This window comes from Chiloscyllium plagiosum, unplaced genomic scaffold (assembly GCF_037043375.1).
Source record: "Chiloscyllium plagiosum isolate Xiang-an unplaced genomic scaffold, Cpla_swu_hap1 HiC_scaffold_1, whole genome shotgun sequence".
NCBI lineage: Eukaryota > Metazoa > Chordata > Chondrichthyes > Orectolobiformes > Hemiscylliidae > Chiloscyllium > Chiloscyllium plagiosum.
The window spans coordinates 165,212,675-165,233,265 of NW_028270139.1; the positions used below are offsets into that span (position 1 = coordinate 165,212,675).

At 49.0% G+C, this 20,591-nt stretch overlaps 1 protein-coding gene across 1 annotated transcript in view; it reads left to right on the top strand.

The window, feature by feature from the left end:
* The window catches only part of LOC122552966 (V-type proton ATPase subunit B-like), a 177,795-nt gene that overhangs the window by 26,966 nt on the left and 130,238 nt on the right, over positions 1 to 20,591 (top strand). Inside the window, exons 6-8 of the mRNA XM_087991994.1 lie at positions 1,919 to 2,058; positions 14,929 to 15,030; positions 17,317 to 17,414. Of these exons, the coding sequence (XP_087848120.1) occupies positions 1,919 to 2,058; positions 14,929 to 15,030; positions 17,317 to 17,414 (340 nt within the window). The remainder of the gene's footprint in view (positions 1 to 1,918; positions 2,059 to 14,928; positions 15,031 to 17,316; positions 17,415 to 20,591) is intronic.

Here is a 20,591-nt window from a genome sequence, read left to right on the forward strand (position 1 = left end):
ATGATAAGCACTGACCAAGGTTGGTAGAGTGGGTGCTAACCTCTGGCGGGTATTGAAGTGGGCTCAGAAACAAATAGCAGAGCAGCTGGAGAGAGAAAGGGTGAACATTGGTGAGAAATCCCATCCCATTCTGCCTTTGAGCGGAGGAAAGGTGATTGAGAAGGGACAGGGCCTGGTTCCGTAAAGGGTAGTGAGAAATGAGAACGAGAGCAGGTTAGACGATCTCTCAGTTCTCCATTCGAGAAAGATCACATCTGTAATAGAGTCATACAGCACGGAAACAGACCCCTCAGTCCAACCAGTCCATGCTGACCATAATCCCAAACTAAACCAGTCCCACCTGCCTGATCCTGCCCCATATCCCTCCAAACCTTTCCTACTCATGTACCTCTTCAAATGTCTTTTAAATGTTGTAACTGTACCTGCACCCTCCACTTCCTCAGGAAGTTCATTCCACACACAGTCATTTACACATTCTGTGTAAAGAATTTGCCCCTCATGTCTTTTTTAAATCCCTCTCCTCTCCCATTAACAATGTGACACCTAGTCTTGAAACTCCCCCATCCCAAGGAACAGGCAACTACCATTAACCCTATCTATACCCCTCATGATTTTATAAACTTCTATCAGGTCCCCTCTCAACCTCCTACAGTCCAGTGTAGAAGGTCCCAGCCTATCCAGCCTTTCTTTATAACTCAAACCTCCCACACCCAGCAACATCCTGGTAAATCTCTTCTATAACTGGGTGACCAGAACGGGACATGGTATTCCAGAATAGGCTTCACCAATGCCCTATACAACCTCAACATAACGTCCCAACTCTTATACTCAATGGACTGAGCAATGAAGGCAAGTGAGCTAAACGCCTTTTAACCACCCTCTCTATATGTGACCCAGACTTCAAAGAAATATGTACCTGCACCCCTATGTCTCTTTGTTCTACAACACTACCCAAGGCCCAACCATTAATGGTACAAGCCCTACCCTTGTTTGATTTACCAAAATGCAATATCTCACATTTATCCAGATTGAATTCCACCTGCCATTTTTCATTGACCCATTTCATCAAGATTCTTTTGTAATCTTATAAAATCTTCTTCACTATCTACTATGGCACCGATTTTGGTGTCGTCGGCAAACTTACTAATAGTGACAACAGTACTAACAGTACTAACAGTAACAAACTTACTATATTCTCATTCAAATCATTTATATAAATGACAAACAAAAGAACATCTTAGATCTATTCCACAATTATACCCTACAAGAGGGGAGAGTGAATCCTGTCTTTAAACCGTTCCAAAGAAGCGTCACACTGGACTTGAAACATTGACTCTGTTTCTCTCTAGACAGAGGCTACCAGACCTTAGAAGAATACCAACACGATCTCCGAAGAGTAACCCACCCAAATCCATTCCTCTACATTTACCCCTGACTGATGCACCTAACTTATACATCCCTGATCATAGTGGGCAATTTCGCATGGCCAATCTACCTGACCCGCACATCTTTGGATTGTGGGAGGAAACTGGAGCACCCAGAGGAAACCCACGCAGACACGGGGAGAATGTGCAAACTCCACGCAGATAGTCGCTTGAGACTGGAATCGAACCTGGGTCCCTGACGCTGTGAGGTAGCAGTGTTAACCATTGAGCCACCGTGCTGCCGTGCTGGAGAAACCGGTTGAGTTTCTCCAGCAATTTCTGTCTTTGTTTTACAAATTCTCTTATGGGCATTGCTAGCTAGGCCAGTGTTTGCTTCCTGTCCCTAACTGCCCTTGAGCTGAGTGCCTTTCAGATTGAGCACATTACTATGGGCCAGGAGTCACAACGATCAGAGAGGAATAACTACAGATTCAGTTTGCATTCTTCATGTCTCGCCCCTTCCCTGAGTTTGTTTGTCATTTTGTGATTCCCAGGCCAACCGATAAACCCACAGTCTCGGATTTACCCTGAAGAAATGATTCAGACTGGGATATCACCGATTGATGTGATGAACAGTATCGCCCGAGGTCAGAAGATTCCCATTTTCTCAGCAGCTGGACTCCCGCACAATGAGGTAACACTGCGCTTTTATTAACAAGTACACAGGATTCAGGAGCATGCAGGTGATGCCAGACTTGTACGAGACACTTGAAGTCATAGAGTCATAGAGATGTACAGCACGGAAACAGACCCTTTGGTCCAACTTGTCCATGCCAGCCAGCTATCCTAACCCAACCTAGCCCCACCTGCCAGCAGCGGCCCATATCCCCCCAAACCCTTCCTATTCATCTGCCCATTCAGATGCCTTTTAAATGTTGTAATTGTACCAGCCTCCACCACCTCATCTGGCAGCTCATTCCATACACGTACCACCCTCTGCGTGAAAATGTTGCCCCTGAGGTCTCTTTTATATCTTTCCCCTCTCACTCTAACTTGTTCGAACTCAGCTGGATTGTTGTGTACAGTCGTGAGCATCACATTAGAGGACAGAGGCGTACACATTGGATAGAGAGAGTGCAGAAGCGGTTTACAAGAATGGTTCCAGGGATGAGGATAGATTGAGGAAGTTGGAACAGTTCTCCCTGGAGAGGAGTAGGCTGAGAGGTAGATCCAGTGGAGGTTTTCAGAATCCTGAGTGGGCTGGACAGAGTAGACGGGGAGAAGCTGTTAGAGTTTGGAAGTGCCATTAGCCGCTGCAGTCAACACCTCCAGCCGGCCCTCATAACGGGCATGTCTTCCACTCATGCAGATCTGAGAGCGTTAGCGCATTCAGAAAGGTTAGCCTGCAGGCCGAGGGAGAGAGGGAGTCATGGAGGGAATGGGGGAGAGAGAAAGAGAGTGAGATACAAAGTGAAGGAGGGAAGGAGAGAGGGAACGAATGAGCAAGGCAGGGAGAGAAGTAGCGAGGGAGGGAGGAAGGGAGGGAGGGAGAGAGAGGGAGGGATCGAAGTAGAGAGTGAGGGAGGAAGGAAGGAAGGGAATGAGAGAAATAGGGAGTGAGGTAGGGAGCAAGGCAGGGAGGGAGTGAGGGAGACAACAATGGATCGAGGGAGAGACTGAGGGAGGGAGTGAGGGAGGAAGTGAGGGAGGAATGAGAAAGGGCAGGAGAAAGGGAGGAAGCAAGGAAGGGAGGGAGTGAGGGAGGGAACAAAGGATGGAGGGGATTGAGGGGAGAGTGAGGGTCGAAGCGATGGATAGAGAGCAGGAGTGCGGGAGGGAGGGGATTGAGGGGGGAGTGAGGGAGGGAATGAGGGAGGAAGGGAGGGAGGGAGTGAGGGAGTGAGGGCGGGAGAGAGGGAGTGAGAGAGGGAGGGAGGCAGGGAGTGAGGAAGGCTGTGTCACCAGCAGAGTATCTGAAAGGCGAGTCAGTGTTATGGATAATACACACGCTCAATGTGCAGCACCGCCATCAGCTCAGCAACAGGATGGGGACAGACCCTCGGGGGAATGTAGGGAGGGGTGGGAGGAGAGAATCAGATTTCCCAGGTTGGAACCAGAGCTGGGAGCTTCGTTATCGCGTGCAGCAGAGACTGACCAGACCGGGATCTGAATAAAAAGGCTGAAGAGGAAGTCCTCAAGGCTATGGGCCTAGTCTAGGGAAGTGGGAGTAATGGAGGCATTGTAGACAATAGACAATAGACAATAGGTACAGGAGTAGGCCATTCAGCCTACTCAGGCTGTAGGTGGTAGTACAGCCTGAATAGGCCTAAGGGGATGAGGATAGATTGAGGAAGTTGGGACTGCTGTACTGTATGATCCCTGACAGCAGCCTTTATAATTGTGAAAGGGTTTGATTTTCAAGGGGGCTGGATGTGGAGAAGGTGTTTCCACCTGGAGCTGTCAATATTAGCGTCACCATGACGACCGCTGGAGTATTGAGGAGAAAGGCCTTTAGTCAGAGAGTGGACAGAATATGGACCTGACCACCACAGAGAGTGGGTTAATGTGAATCAGAACAGGAACTGGATAAAGACACAAGGGAGAGAAAGGAATGCCAGGAGATGCCGAGGGAATGAGCTGGAATAGAAGTCCCATGTGAGGAACAAACCTCAGTCAGGAACCAATAGGCAAAGAGGACTGTTTCTCTCACTCTGAACAGAGAGCGTGAAGTAGGAGCACTTTGCTGAGATTTACCTCCTCTTCTAGAAATTTCCAGGGGCTAATCAATTGAATGTAAAATTGGCTCAAAGATAGGAGACAGTGGAATGTTGCTTTTCAGACTGGAGACCTGTGACCAGTGGTGTGCCATAACAATCAGTGCTGGGTCCACTTTTGTTTGTCATTTATATAAATGATTTGGATGTAAATGTAGGAGGTATAGTTAGTAAGTTTACAGGTAACATCAAAATAGGTGGTTCAATATACAGTGAAGAAGATTATTTCAGAGTACAAAGGGATCTTGATCAGATGGGCCAACAGGTTGAAGACTGTCAGATGAACTTTAATCTTAGATAAATGCGAGGTGTTGCATTTTAGACGTATCCAGTTAGTGCTCGGGCCCTGGGGGGTGTTGCCGAACAAAGACACCTGAGGGAGCAGGTGCATAGTTCCTTGAAGGTGGAGTCACAGGTAGAAGGGTGGTGAGGAAGATGTTTGGTATGATTGCTTACATTGGTCAGAGCATTGGTTGTAGGAGTTGGGAGGTCATGTTGCAGCTGTACTATTGGAATACTGCGTTCAGTTCTGCTCTCCCTTCTATAGGAAAGATGCTGTTAAACTTGAAAGGGCTCAGAAAGGTTTACAAGGATGTTGCCGGGTTTGGAGAGTTAGAGCTATGGGGAGAAGCTGAAAAGGCTGGGACTGTTTTCCCTGGAGCATCGGAGGCTGAAGGGTGATTTTATTGAGGTTTATAAAATCATGAGGGGCATGGATAGGATAAATAGACAAGGTCTTTTCCCTGGGGTGGGGTGGGTAGTCCAAAATAGAGGCTTAGGGTGAGAGGAGAAAGATTTAAAAGGAACCTAAGGGGTAACTTTTTCACACAGAGGGTGGTGCGTGTGTAGAATGAGCTGCCAAAGGAAGTGGTGGAGGCCGTTACAATTATAACATTTAAAAGTGATATGAAAAGGAAGGGTTTAGAGGGAAATGGGCAAAGTGCTGGCCAATGAGATTAGCTCAGATTGGGATATCCGGTCAGCATGGATGAGTTGGGCCAAAAAGTCTGTTTCTGTGTTGTATGACTTTGTGACTCTATGACTCTAAGACAATAGAGCACTTAGGGTATGAAATGTTTTCTCAGGAAGTGAGATGGAGGCAGGTTCAATTGAGGCATTCAAGAGGCTGGTCATTGGTGTAGTAATGGCGTGCGGGCATATGGGGAAATGGTAGGAGATTGGTACTAGAGTATCACACTAGTGCAGACATGATGGGCTGAATGAACTCATTCTGTGGCACAACAGTTCTGTGATTCTCCCAGGGGCTGTCCCACAATAAAGCAGAGGCCCAGAATAACACTGCATAGACAGGGGTTCAAATCCCACCAGCGCACTCAGGTAATTCCAATTCAGGTAAGAAATGTTGGGAAGAAGATTTTAGGCTCATTATTAATAAGCATCCAACTACAGCCTGTCGTAAACTACCTATCTGCTTCTCTGAGGGCCTTCCTCAGTCTAGCCCATTTGTAACACAGCGAACAGCTAAAAATAGGTGCTCAGAGCAGAAGTAGGCCATTCGGCCCATCGAGCCTGCTCTACCATTCCATATGATCATGGCTGATCCTTTATCTCAGCACCATATTCTCCCTTTCTCTCCTTACTCCCTGATGCCTTTAATATCTAAGAGATTATCAATTTCTTTGTAAAGTATATTTTGACGCATGTTTATAGGGAGTGTTAATCCAGAGACTCAGGTGACATTCTAGAGACCAGGGTTTGAATCTGACCATGACAGGTGGTAGAATTTGAATTCAATCAAAAAGAAATCTCGAATTAAGGGTCGAATGATGACCTTGAATCCATTGCTGATTGTCAGAAAACCCATCTGGTTCACTGATATCCTTTAGGAAGGAAACGGCCATCCTTACCTGGTCAGGCCTGCAAGTGACTCCAGACCCACAGCAATGAGGTTGACTCTTAAGTTCCCTCTGGGTAATTAGGGATGGGCAATAAATGCTGGCCTAGCCAGCAATGCCCTCGTCCCATGAACAAATTTTTAAAAATTAGTGGCATAAATAATCAAACATTGTACAACAGAAGACAATTTCTTTGAAGAGGTCATTGCTGTGGGTGTGGAGACCAGATCAGGTAAGGATGGCAGTTTCCTTCTCTAAGACATTAATGAACCAGATGGATTTTTTCCTTGACAATTGTTTCATTACTGTTAGCATCTTAGTTTCAGGTTTTTGTCGAATTCAATTTCCACCAATGATTTGAACCAAGGTCTCCAGAACCTTAGGAGAAAGTGGGGACTGCAGATGCTGTTGGTCAGAGTCGAGAGCGTGGGGCTGGAAAAGCGCAGCAGGTCAGGCAGCATCCAAGGAGCAGGAGAATCGACATTTCGGGCATAAGCCCTTCATCGGGAATGTTGATCTTCTCTAAAACATTTCCTGAGTCTCTAGATTAATCGTCTAATGGATCAACAAATTACCCTCCTATTGGTTGGTCCTTTTATTTATTGAAGTTTGGAAGTGAGCGAGGTGGTCTTACTGAAGGAGGGATTTGGGGCAGGGTAAACCCTGAGAAAATGCATGGAATTCTGGACCAATCTGGAACTTGGGGCACAGTTTAAAAATAAGGGCCTCCCCTTTGAGATGAAATTGAGAAGGAATACTTTCTCTGGATGAGCAACTGAATATATTTAAGGCTGTGTTGGATAGATTTTTGATTGGCATGGGAGTCAAGGAGAACTGAAGGCAAGAAAATGAAATTAAATTGACAGTCAAATCAGCTATGAACTTATTGATTTTTGATTGATTTGATTTATTATTGTCATTTGTACCTAGTTACAGTGAAAAGTTCTGTTTTGTGTGCAGTACAGGTAGATCATACCATACAAAGTGTATTAGGGTAGTAGAAAAGAGCGAGTAATGCAATGTTATGGCTGTAGAGAAGGTGCACAAAGAGTGAGATCAACATTAAATTTAAAGTTTGAGAGGTTCATTCAGAATTTTAAAAACAGCTGTTCTTGAATCTGTTAGTTTGGGTGATTAAGCCTCAGTATCATCTGTCTGACAGAAGAGTTGGAAGAGAGTATAACCAGAGTGTAGGAAGGGTCTTTAATGACGTAGAGCTGGTTAACCCTCTTAATTCCTTCTGCCTTAATTTCCTGTGAGTTTTCAGATGATTAGACTAGGCTTGTGGATTCTGAATGTAATCACACCATTACTACATCCTAATATTATACATCGTGACAACTGAGTGTGCATGCTCTGGTAGTGATGAAGAGCAGATGACACTAGAATCATAGAATCATGCAGGTCAGAAGGAGGCCATTCGGTCCATCATATCTGTCCCAGCTCCTGCCCTTATGTAGGAAAGGTAAGAACACATATTGGTATAACTGAGATGGGAAGAGTGTGCTGACTCTATCTCTCTCTCTCTCTCTAGTCTCAACACAAAGTTAAATGTTCTACCCAGTTCCTAATGTGACCAATTGTATATTTAAGCCTATAGCTAATAGGAACAAGAATAGGCCATTTGGCCCCATGTTCCTGCTCCACCATTCTATAGGATGATGGCTGATCCAACACTCCTAATGTCCACATTCCTGCACCTTTCCCCAAAACCCTTGATTGCTTACTGATGAAGAATCTATCTCAATCTATCTACCCTAAACATATGTAAGGATTCTGCCCCCCACAGCTCTCTCTCAGTGGCAAGGAGTTCTAATGACTTTCAACCCTCAGACAGAAGAAATTCTGCCTCATCTCAGTCTTAAATTGGCACCCCTTTATTTTTATTTTTAATAAAATGATCTATCTTTAATAAATGCACAAATGCACACCTATTGTGATTTGAAACCTATTCCTGATTAACATATGCAGGTTATAAAATGAAATATAAATATTCGTCCCTCTGAATAATGCATGCATACCAAGAAAAGTGAAAGCACACATGATTTCTATCTCAAACATTAGCTTTGGGAAGAAAGTGCTTTTAGCCAATAGTTCTTAAAGAGAAAAACATGAATACGTTGTGGGTTACTCTGATACCAATGGCCAAGTATTCTGCCACACACAAACAGCTCACTAAATCTGAGCGAGTGCTGTACTGTCAGAGAGTCAGTACTCAGGGTGAACTGCACTCTCAGAGGGTCAATATTAAGGGAGTGCTATACTGTCAGAGGGTCAGAACTGAGAGAGTACCTCAATTCTGGAGAGTCAGTCTGGGTAGATTACTCTTCAAAGGGTCGGTGTGGACTTTTTTGGGCCTAATGGCCTATTTCCACACTGGGATTCAATGAATACTGAGGCAGTGTCACATTCTAACAGGGTCAGAACTTAGAGGGTGCTAAACAATTATTAGGTCAGCACAAGAGGACTGCCTCATTGCCATATTCGGGACACCACCCATGCCCTCCATCTCCTCCAAGATTCTGTTTCCCCGACCCCCAACGCCTCATCTTCACCATAGACATCCAGTGAACTTACACCTCCATCCGCCATGACCAGGGCCTCCAAGCCCTCCATTTTTTCCTCTCCCGATGTCCCCACCAGTACCCTTCCACCGACACTCTCATTCGTTTGGCTGAACTGGTCCTCACCCTTAACAATTTCTCCTTCGAATCCTCCCATTTCCTCTAGACCAAAGGGGTAGCCATGGGCACCTGTATTGGCCCCAGCTATGCCTGTCTCTTTGTTGGCTGCGTGGAACAGTCCATTTTCCGTAATTACCCCGGCACCACTCCCCACCTCTTCCTCTGCTACATTGATGACTGCATCGGTGCCACCTCGTGCTCCCGCGAGGAGGTTGAACAGTTCATCAACTTTACCAACACATTCCACTCCGATGTTAAATTTACCTGGACCATCTCTGACACCTCCCTCCCCTTCCTGGACCTCTCCATCTCCATCAACGATGACCGACTCAACACTGACATTTTCTACAAACCCACCGACTCCCACAGCTACCTGGATTATACCTCCTCCCACCCAACCTCCTGCAAAAATGCTATCCCTTATTGCCCATTCTTCTGGATCCATCACATCTGCTCCTAGGAGGACCAGTTCCACCACTGAACATACCAGATGGCCTCCCTCTTTAAAGACCAAAATTTCACCTTCCACGTGGGTAAAGATGCCCTCCAGCACATCTCATCCACTTCCCGCACCTCCGCCCTTGAACTCCATCTCTACAACTGCAACAAGTACAGAACCCCACCCCAGTCTTCACCTTCCACCCCACCTGCCTCTGTACACATTGCATCATCCTCCACCATTTCTGCCACCTATAAACGGACCCCACCACCAGGGATATATTTCCCTCCCTGCCCCTATCCGCTTTCTGTAAAGACCGTTACTTCGTGACTACCTGGTCAGGTCCACACCCCCACCAGCCCACCCTCCCCTCCCGGCACCTTCCCCTGCCACCGCAGGAATTGTAAAACCTGCGCCCACACCTCCTCCCTCACCTCCATCGAAGGCCCCAAAGGAGCCTTCCACGTCTATCAAAGTTTCACCTGCACATCCACCAAAGTCATTTACGGTATCCGTTGTTCCCAATGTGGTCTCCTCTACATTGGGGGCAGACAGGACTTTAGGGAACATCTCTGGGACACCTGCACCAATCAACCACACCGCCCCGTGGCCCAACATTTCAACTCCCCCTCCCACTCTGCCGAGGACATGGAGGTCCTGGGCCTCAGTTCAGAGGCAGTGCCTCATTGTCAGAGGTCACTCCATCAGTCCGACCCTCTGACAGAGCTGCAAATGCCTCAGTACTGCCTTTCTAATTGCTTAACACCCTTTCAAGTCTGACCCTCTGACAATGAGGCACTTCCTCAGTACTGACCCTCTGGCAATAATACATTCCCATAGTTGAGACCCTCTGACAGCAAGGTACTGCCTCAGGACTGACCCGCTGACAAAGGTGCAGTGCCTCATATCTGACACTCTAACAATGAAGCATTGCTTCGGTATTGACCATCTGACAATGAGGCCCTCCCTCAGAACTGACCCTCTGACAATGAGGCAGTCCTCCAGTACTGACCTTGACAGAGCTACAATACCCTAGTACTGCCCATCTAGTTGTGAGGCACACTCTCAATTCAATATGAGGATGTGCCTCACAATATGCAAAATTCTGTGTCTTACGGTCCTGCTTCACAACCACCTGATGAAGGAGCAATGCTCTGAAAGCTAGTGCCTCCAAATAAACCTTTTGGACTATTAGATTAGATTCCTTACAGTGTGGAAACAGGCCCTTCAGCCCAACAAGTCCACACCGACCCTCCAAACAGTAACCCACCCAGACCCATTTCCCACTGGCTAATGCACCTAACACTATGGACAGTTTAGCATGGCCGATTCACCTGATCTGCACATCTTTGGACTGTGGGAGGAAACCCATGCAGACACGGGGAGAATGTGCAAACTCCACACAGGCAGTCGCCCAAGGCTGAAATCGAACCTGGGACCCTGGTGCTGTGAGGCAGCAGCTCTAACCACTGAGCCACCGTGCAACCTATAACCTGGTGATGTGTGATTTTTAACTTTGTCGCTTAAGTGAGGTACTCCATAAGGACTGACCCTCTAACAATGAGGCCCTCCCTCAGGCCTGACTCTCTGACAACAAGGCACTCCCTCAGGACTGAGCCTCTAGCTATCAGCTACTGCCTCATGATCAGAGACTCAATACTGAGTGAGTGCCTTATTGTCAGAGGTTCCTTTCTAAGAGTCTGCCTCATTGTCAGAGAATCTGTTCTGAGGCCGTGCCTCACACTAATGGGGTCAGAAATGATAAAGGGATCCATACTGAGGTATTGCAGCACTGTCGGAATTTCAATTCTGAGGGCTTCCTCATGCATTCCACTATCAGTACTGACCCTCAAAATGTGTGGCCCACCCACAACTCTGATCCCCATGCAGTGAGGCACTGCCTCAGAATGGACCCTATGACAATGAGGCACACCCTCAGGACAGACCCTCTGATAGGTCTGCAATATTTCAATACTAACCCACTAATAATGCAAAATGCCCACAATTCAGACTCCTGCGTTACAAGGCACAGCCTCGGGATTGATACTCTGACAATAATACATTCCTGAAATTCTGACCTTATTACAGTGATGCACTCCCTCAGGATTCACTGTGTGACAATGACGCACTCTCTCAGTTCAGATCCTCTCACAGTGCTGCAATGCTGTAGTAGTCATGTGACAATCCCTCAGTTCCAAATGTCTTTTAATAACACAATCAACATATTGGGCCTCTCACAGTAATGCATTCCAACAGTTCTGATCATCTAACAGTGCCTCAATACTTCAGATAATGGGAGAATTGGAGCAGTGTAGCACTAAATGGGAGAATTGGAGCAGTGTAGCACTAAATGGGAGAATTGGGGCAGTGTAGCACTAAATGGGAGAATTGGGGCAGTGCAGCACTAAATGGGAGAATTGGGGCAGTGTAGCACTAAATGGGAGAATTGGGGCAGTGTAGCACTAAATGGGAGAATTGGGGCAGTGTAGCACTAAATGGGAGAATTGGGGCAGTGTAGCACTAAATGGGAGAATTGGGGCAGTGTAGCACTAAATGGGAGAATTGGGGCAGTGTAGCACTAAATGGGAGAATTGGGGCAGTGTACCACTAAATGGGAGAATTGGGGCAATGCAGCACTAAATGGGAGAATTGGGGCAATGCAGCACTAAATGGGAGAATGGGGGCAGTGTAGCACTAAATGGGAGAATTGGGGCAGTGTAGCACTAAATGGGAGAATTGGGGCAGTGTACCACTAAATGGGAGAATAGGGGCAGTGTAGCACTAAATGGGAGAATTGGGGCAATGCAGCACTAAATGGGAGAATTGGGGCAATGCAGCACTAAATGGGAGAATTGGGGCAATGCAGCACTAAATGGGAGAATGGGGGCAGTGTAGCACTAAATGGGAGAATTGGTGAAATGTAGCACTAAATGGGAGAATTGGGGCAGTGTAGCACTAAATGGGAGAATTGGGGAAATGTAGCACTAAATGGGAGAATTGGGGCAGTGTAGCACTAAATGGGAGAATTGGGGAAATGTAGCACTAAATGGGAGAATAGGGGCAGTGTAGCACGAAATGGGAGAATTGGGGAAATGTAGCACTAAATGGGAGAATTGGGGCAGTGTACCACTAAATGGGAGAATAGGGGCAGTGTAGCACTAAATGGAAGAATTGGGGCAGTGTAGCACTAAATGGGAGAATTGGGGCAGTGTAGCACTAAATGGGAGAATTGGGGCAGTGTAGCACTAAATGGGAGAATTGGGGCAGTGTAGCACTAAATGGGAGAATTGGGGCAATGCAGCACTAAATGGGAGAATTGGGGCAGTGTAGCACGAAATGGGAGAATTGGAGCAGTGTAGCACTAAATGGGAGAATTGGGGAAATGTAGCACTAAATGGGAGAATTGGGGCAGTGTAGCACTAAATGGGAGAATTGGGGCAGTGTAGCACTAAATGGGAGAATTGGGGCAGTGTAGCACTAAATGGGAGAATTGGGGCAATGCAGCACTAAATGGGAGAATTGGGGCAGTGTAGCACTAAATGGGAGAATTGGGGCAGTGTACCACTAAATGGGAGAATAGGGGCAGTGTAGCACGAAATGGGAGAATTGGGGCAGTGTAGCACTAAATGGGAGAATTGGGGAAATGTAGCACTAAATGGGAGAATTGGGGCAGTGTAGCACTAAATGGGAGAATTGGGACTGTGTAGCACTAAATGGGAGAATTGAGGCAGTGTAGCATTAAATGGGAGAATTGGGGCAGTGTAGCATTAAATGGGGGAATTGGGGCAGTGTAGCACTAAATGGGAGAATTGGGGCAATGCAGCACTAAATGGGAGAATTGGGACTGTGTAGCACTAAATGGGAGAATTGAGGCAGTGTAGCATTAAATGGGAGAATTGGGGCAGTGTAGCATTAAATGGGGGAATTGGGGAAATGTAGCACTAAATGGGAGAATTGGGGCAGTGTAGCACTAAATGGGAGAATTGGGGAAATGTAGCACTAAATGGGAGAATTTGGGCAGTGTAGCACTAAATGGGAGAAGTGGAGCAGTGTAGCACTAAATGGGAGAATTTGGGCAGTGTAGCACTAAATGGGAGAATTGGGGCAGTGTAGCATTAATGGGAGAATTGGGGCAGTGTAGCACTAAATGGGAGAATTGGGGCAGTGTAGCACTAAATGGGAGAAATGGAGCAGTGCAGCACTAAATGGGAGAATTTGGGCAGTGTAGCACTAAATGGGAGAATTGGGGCAGTGTAGCATTAAATGGGAGAATTGGGGCAGTGTTGCACTAAATGGGAGAATTGGGGCAGTGTAGCACTAAATGGGAGAAATGGAGCAGTGTAGCACTAAATGGGAGAATTTGGGCAGTGTAGCACTAAATGGGAGAATTGGGGCAGTGTAGCATTAAATGGGAGAATTGGGGCAGTGTAGCACTAAATGGGAGAATTGGGGCAGTGTAGCATTAATGGGAGAATTGGGGCAGTGTAGCATTAAATGGGAGAATTGGGGCAGTGTAGCACTAAATGGGAGAATTGGGGCAGTGTAGCATTAATGGGAGAATTGGGGCAGTGTAGCACTAAATGGGAGAATTGGGGCAGTGTAGCACTAAATGGGAGAATTGGGGCAGTGTAGCACTAAATGGGAGAATTGGGGCAGTGTAGCACTAAATGGGAGAATTGGGGCAGTGTAGCACTAAATGGGAGAATTGGGGCAGTGTAGCACTAAATGGGAGAATTGGGGAAATATAGCACTAAATGGGAGAATTGGGGCAGTGTAGCATTAATGGGACAATTGGGGCTGGATAACTGGATGGGAGAATTCAAGTCGGGCATACCTCGATGGGAGAATTGGGTTAGGGCATGAGTAATCCAGAGAATTGATGCAGTACGCTTCTAACGTGGATATTTGGAGCAAAGCACATGTAAATGGGAGAACACGGCAGGCATTCCTTAAACTGGACAAATGTTGCTGTGGAGCACAAAAGTGGAGATTCCATGAAGGGCACCACTAACTGATAAATAATTGAGCAGGGCAGTGTTACGTGGAAGATGTGTTTCAGGGAACAACAAAGTGTATTCCCTTGCTGTTTCCCTCTAAAGTGAGGATTTGTGCAGAATTGGATATTGAAGATTAGATGCAGGGCACCCCAAAATTGGAGAATTCTGGACCACTATATGGCCGAGTCGTTGGCTGGAAATACTAAATGGGAGAACTGGTGCACAGTGGAACTGAATTAATGAATTGGGGCATGGACCAGTAAATGGGAGAATTGGGCTGGGGCATCAGTAAATGGGAGAATTGGGCTGGGGCATCAGTAAATGGAAGAATTAATATAGGTTTGGTGCACAATACCATTACTTTAGAAAATTGGTGTGAGTGCCAATAAATAGAGAATTGGAGCAGGGCACATCTAAATGGGAGAATCGGGACGGGGAATCAGTAAAAATGAGAAATGTTGCAAGCATCAGGAAATTAGAGATTCAGTTCAGCGTAGCACTAAATCAAAATATTTGAGCAGGGCGTTTGTTTTTGTGAAATAATTCCTGATGAAGACCTAATGCTCAAAATGTCAATTCGCCTGCTCCTCGGATGCTGCCTGTGTTTCTCCAGCACCACACCTTTTGACTGTGATCTCCAGCATCTGCAGTCCTCACTCTCTCCTCTTCTGTGGAGACTTTATTGTGGTGTGTCCTCGACCATTAATCATTCGGTCGGGCCAAAGTCAAGAGGAGGATTGGTTTCAGGAAGACTGTCAGTATGTTCCAGTTTCTACGCCAACTCGTGCTCTGTGTCTCTGTGACTGTATCGTAGATTGCTGCTCAGATCTGCAGGCAGGCCGGCCTGGTCAAGAAAGCCAAGCATGTGGTGGATTACAGTGAGGACAACTTCGCCATTGTCTTTGCAGCGATGGGGGTAAGCCCTGCCCTTGATGGGATCATTCCCTTTCACATTCTCCCGCTGAATGTTTCATCAGCACGCCCCCCACCCACCCACCCCGCCACGGCAGAGCCCCGAGAGGAGAAGGCATTGAAGGAGAAACTGCTTCCTACTGCAGTTAAATATCAGGGAGGCGAAAGGTTTATCTAATGGCTAAATAACAAGAGAACTCCCAGCAGTGTTACACTAATCCCTCACGATCAATATTCTGGGGGTTATCATTGACCAGAAACTCAACTGGACTCACCTCATAAACACAGTGTCTACAAGAGCAGGTCAGAGGCTTGGGATGCTGCAGCAAGTAACTCCCCTCCTGACTCCCCAAAGCCCCTCCACCACCTACAAGGCACAAGTCAGGAGGGTGATGGAATACTCCCCACTTGCCTGGATGGGGGCAGCTCCAACAACACTCAAGAAGCTTGACACTATCCAGGACAAAGCAGGCCAGCACCACATCCACAAACCTCCACTCCCTCCATCACCAACGCTCAGTAACAGCAGTGTGTACCATCTACAAGATGCACCGCAGAAATTCACCAAAGATCCTCAGATAGCACCTTCCAAACCCACAACCACTTCCATCCAAAAGGACAAGGGCAGCAGATACATGGGAACACCATCCCCTGCAAGTTCCCCTCCAAGCCACTCACCATCCTGACTTGGAAATATATCACCGTTCCTTCACTGTCGCTGGGTCAAAATTCTGGAATTCCCTCCCGAAGGGGATTGTCGGTCAACCCACAGCACATGGACTGCAGCGGTTCAAGAAGGCAGCTCACCCCCACCGTCTCAAGGGGCAGTTAGGGCAATAAATGCCAACTTGTTCACAGATAACCTGCACTAATCCCACAGATACTGATGTTAAGTTGCTATCCGTGTGAACAATAAGAATGCCAGGTCCACATTCACACAGGCGCACGAACAGACACACACAGACAGACACACACACACACACACACTCCCTCTCTTGCATACACATTGTCTCATGCACACACACTCTCTCTCTCTCTCTCACACACACACACACATACACACACACACACACTCCCTCTCTTGCATACACATTGTCTCATGCACACACACTCTCTCTCTCTCACACACACACACAGTCTCTCCTCCTCTCCCTTTCTCACATACACACACTCTCTCACATACACACACTCTCTCACATACACACCCTCACACACACACATTCCCTCTCTTTCTCACACACACACACACGCGCTCTTAAAAACACCCACACATTCTCTCTCTTACACACACACACTCTCTCACGCACACACACTCTCACTCTCTCACACAAACACACGCACACTCACGCACACACACATGCACACACACACACTCTCCCTCTCTTTCTCTCACACTCTCATACACACTCCCTCTCTTGCATACACATTGTCTCATGCACACACACTCTCTCTCTCTCTCTCTCACACACACACACAATCTCTCCCCCTCTCTCTTTCTCAAATACACACACTCTCTCTCTCTCACACACACACACACCCTCTCTTTCTCACACACACACACGCGCTCTCAAAAACACCCACACATTCTCTCTCTCACACATACACACTCTCTCTCACGCGCGCACACTCTCACACTACACACACAAACACACGTAGACACACACACAGACAGCCCCCATCCATATTTCCCCTCACACAGACATACGTGTACACACACACACACTCTTTTTCACTCATACACACACTCTCTCTCATACACACACTCTCTCATACACACTCTCTCTCATACAGACACACATAGACACCACCACCGTGCTCCCCCTCCTCCAACACACACATACACGTACACACACACACTCTCACACACACACATTCTCTCTTTCTCTCAACCCTCCCCTCTCTCTCTCCCTCTCTCTCTCCCCCCCTCTCTTTCTCCCTCTCTCTCTCACTCGATCCCAACTCCCTCTCCCTCTCTGTCCTTCTCCCCACTCCTCTCCCTCTCTCTCCCTCCCGCCCCTCCCCGTCTCTCTCCCTCTCTCCCCCTCTCTCCTCTCTCCCCCTCTCTCTCTCTCTCTCTCTGATGTCACTGCCTCCCCGTCTCTCTCCCTCTCTCCCCCTCTCTCTCTCTCTCTGATGTCACTGAGACAGTGAGACTTGGATCACTGACTTGTTCCTTGCCCACGTTGACCAGCAGTGCCAATGTAAAAAGCAGGTGTATAACCTGGGGGGGAGGCAGTGGGTGAACCAGGGACATTAGTAACTGTGCATCTGTTTCTCCTCTGGCTGACAGGTTAACATGGAGACTGCTCGATTCTTTAAGTCGGATTTTGAAGAGAATGGCACCATGGATAATGTCTGTCTCTTTCTCAATCTCGCCAATGACCCAACGTAAGGCTCTGACTTGGTCCAAATACTGTGAGTCAGCCACACACATTTCACTGAGCAATAAATTTTAAATCTCGGCAGTTTCAAGAACAAACACTCCCAGGACAGGGAGAGCACGGGGTTAGATACAGAGTAAAGCTCCCTCTACACTGTCCCCATCGAACACTCCCAGGACAGGGACAGCACGGGGTTAGATACAGAGTAAAGCTCCCTCTACACTGTCCCCATCGAACACTCCCAGGACAGGGACAGCACGGAGTTAGATACAGAGTAAAGCTCTCTCTACACTGTCCCCATCAAACACTCCCAGGACAGGGACAGCACGGGGTTAGATACAGAGTAAAGCTCCCTCTACACTGTCCCCATCAAACACTCCAGGACAGGGACAGCACAGGGTTAGATACAGAGTAAAGCTCCCTCTACACTGTCCCCATCAAACACTCCCAGGACAGGGACAGCACGGGGTTAGATACAGAGTAAAGCTCCCTCTACACTGTCCCTATCAAACACTCCCAGGACAGGGACAGCACAGGGTTTGATACAGAGTAAAGCTCCCTCTACACTGTCCCCATCAAACACCCCAAGGACAGGGACAGCACGGGGGTTAGATACAGAGTAAAGCTCCCTCTACACTGTCCCTATCAAACACTCCCAGGACAGGGACAGCACGGGGTTAGATACAGAGTAAAGCTCCCTCTACACTGTCCCCATCGAACACTCCCAGGACAGGGACAGCACGGGGTTAGATACAGAGTAAAGCTCCCTCTACACTGTCCCCATCGAACACTCCCAGGACAGGGACAGCACGGAGTTAGATACAGAGTAAAGCTCCCTCTACACTGTCCCCATCAAACACTCCCAGGACAGGGACAGCACGGGGTTAGATACAGAGTAAAGCTCTCTCTACACTGTCCCCATCAAACACTCCCAGGACAGGGACAGCACAGGGTTAGATACAGAGTAAAGCTCCCTCTACACTGTCCCCATCAAACACTCCCAGGACAGGGACAGCACAGGGTTAGATACAGAGTAAAGCTCCCTCTACACTGTCCCTATCAAACACTCCCAGGACAGGGACAGCACAGGGTTTGATACAGAGTAAAGCTCCCTCTACACTGTCCCCATCAAACACCCCAAGGACAGGGACAGCACGGGGGTTAGATACAGAGTAAAGCTCCCTCTGCACTGTCCCTATCAAACACTCCCAGGACAGGGACAGCACAGGGTTTGATACAGCGTAAAGCTCCCTCTACACTGTCCCCATGAAACACTCCCAGGACAGGGACAGCACGGGGTTAGATACAGGGTAAAGCTCCCTCTACACTGTCCCCATCAAACACTCCCAGGACAGGGACAGCACGGGGCTAGATACAGAGTAAAGCTCCCTCTACACTGTCCCCATGAAACACTCCCAGGACAGGGACAGCACGGGGTTAGATACAGAGTAAAGCTCCCTCTACACTGTCCCCATGAAACACTCCCAGGACAGGGACAGCACGGGGTTAGATACAGAGTAAAGCTCCCTCTACACTGTCTCCATCAAACACTCCCAGGACAGGGACAGCACTGGATTATAGACAGAGTAAAGCTCTCTCTACACTGTCCCCATCAAACCCTCCGAGCAAAGGGACAGTTTGTTGTCAGGGGTATTGAGGAGCTGAGAGCAGCAGTCAGTGACCATGCCTGTCCTGCCATTTGAGAAGCTCCTGGATGACCTGACTATGTTCTCAATTCCTCTCTCCTGTCTGCCTCCCAACTCCCCCTCTCCATTCCTGATCCAATCAGTGTCTAACTCAGCCTCCCACCTCCCCTCCCATCTGCTTCCCACCTCCCCTCCTCTCTGCCTCCCACCTCCCCTCCTGTCTGCCTCCTACCTCCCCTCCTGTCTGCCTCCCAACTCCCCCTCTCCATTCCTTATCCAATCAGTGTCTAACTCAGCCTCCCACCTCCCCTCCCATCTGCCTCCCACCTCCCCTCCTCTCTGCTTCCCACCTCCCCTCCCGTCTGCCTCCCACTTCCCCTCCTGTCTGCCTCCCACCTCCCCTCCCGTCTGCCTCCCACCTCCCCTCCTCTCTGCCTCCCACCTCCCCTCCCGTCTGCCTCCCACCTCCCCTCCTCTCTGCCTCCCACCTCCCCTCCTGTCTGCCTCCCACCTCCCCTCCTCTCTGCCTCCCACCTCCCCTCCTGTCTGCCTCCCACCTCCCCTCCTGTCTGCCTCCCACCTCCCCTCCCGTCTGCCTCCCACCTCCCCTCCTCTCTGCCTCCCACCTCCCCTCCTGTCTGCCTCCCACCTCCCCTCCTCTCTGCCTCCCACCTCCCCTCCTCTCTGCCTCCCACCTCCCCTCCTGTCTGCCTCCCACCTCCCCTCCTGTCTGCCTCCCACCTCCCCTCCTCTCTGCCTCCCACTTCCCCTCCTGTCTGCCTCCCACCTCCCCTCCTCTCTGCCTCCCACCTCCCCTCCTCTCTGCCTCCCACCTCCCCTCCTGTCTGCCTCCCACCTCCCCTCCTGCCTGCCTCCCACCTCCCCTCCTGTCTGCCTCCCACCTCCCCTCCTCTCTGCCTCCCACCTCCCCTCCTGTCTGCCTCCCACCTCCCCTCCTGTCTGCCTCCCACCTCCCCTCCTCTCTGCCTCCCACCTCCCCTCCTGTCTGCCTCCCACTTCCCCGCCTGTCTGCCTCCCACCTCCCCTCCTCTCTGCCTCCCACCTCCCCTCCTGCCTGCCTCCCACCTCCCCTCCTCTCTGCCTCCCACCTCCCCTCCTGCCTGCCTCCCACCTCCCCTCCTCTCTGCCTCCCACCTCCCCTCCTCTCTGCCTCCCACCTCCCCTCCTCTCTGCCTCCCACTTCCCCTCCTCTCTGCCTCCCACCTCCCCTCCTGCCTGTCTCCCACCTCCCCTCCTCTCTGCCTCCCACCTCCCCTCCTGTCTGCCTCCCACCTCCCCTCCTGTCTGCCTCCCACCTCCCCTCCTCTCTGCCTCCCACCTCCCCTCCTGTCTGCCTCCCACCTCCCCTCCTGTCTGCCTCCCACCTCCCCTCCTGTCTGCCTCCCACCTCCCCTCCTCTCTGCCTCCCACCTCCGCCTCCCGATTCCCTGTCCAATCGATTTGGAACTCTGCTTCCAAGCCTTCAAAGGCCCAACCCTCACTGCTCTCCTGGGACAAATATTCTCACAGTCTAAAGC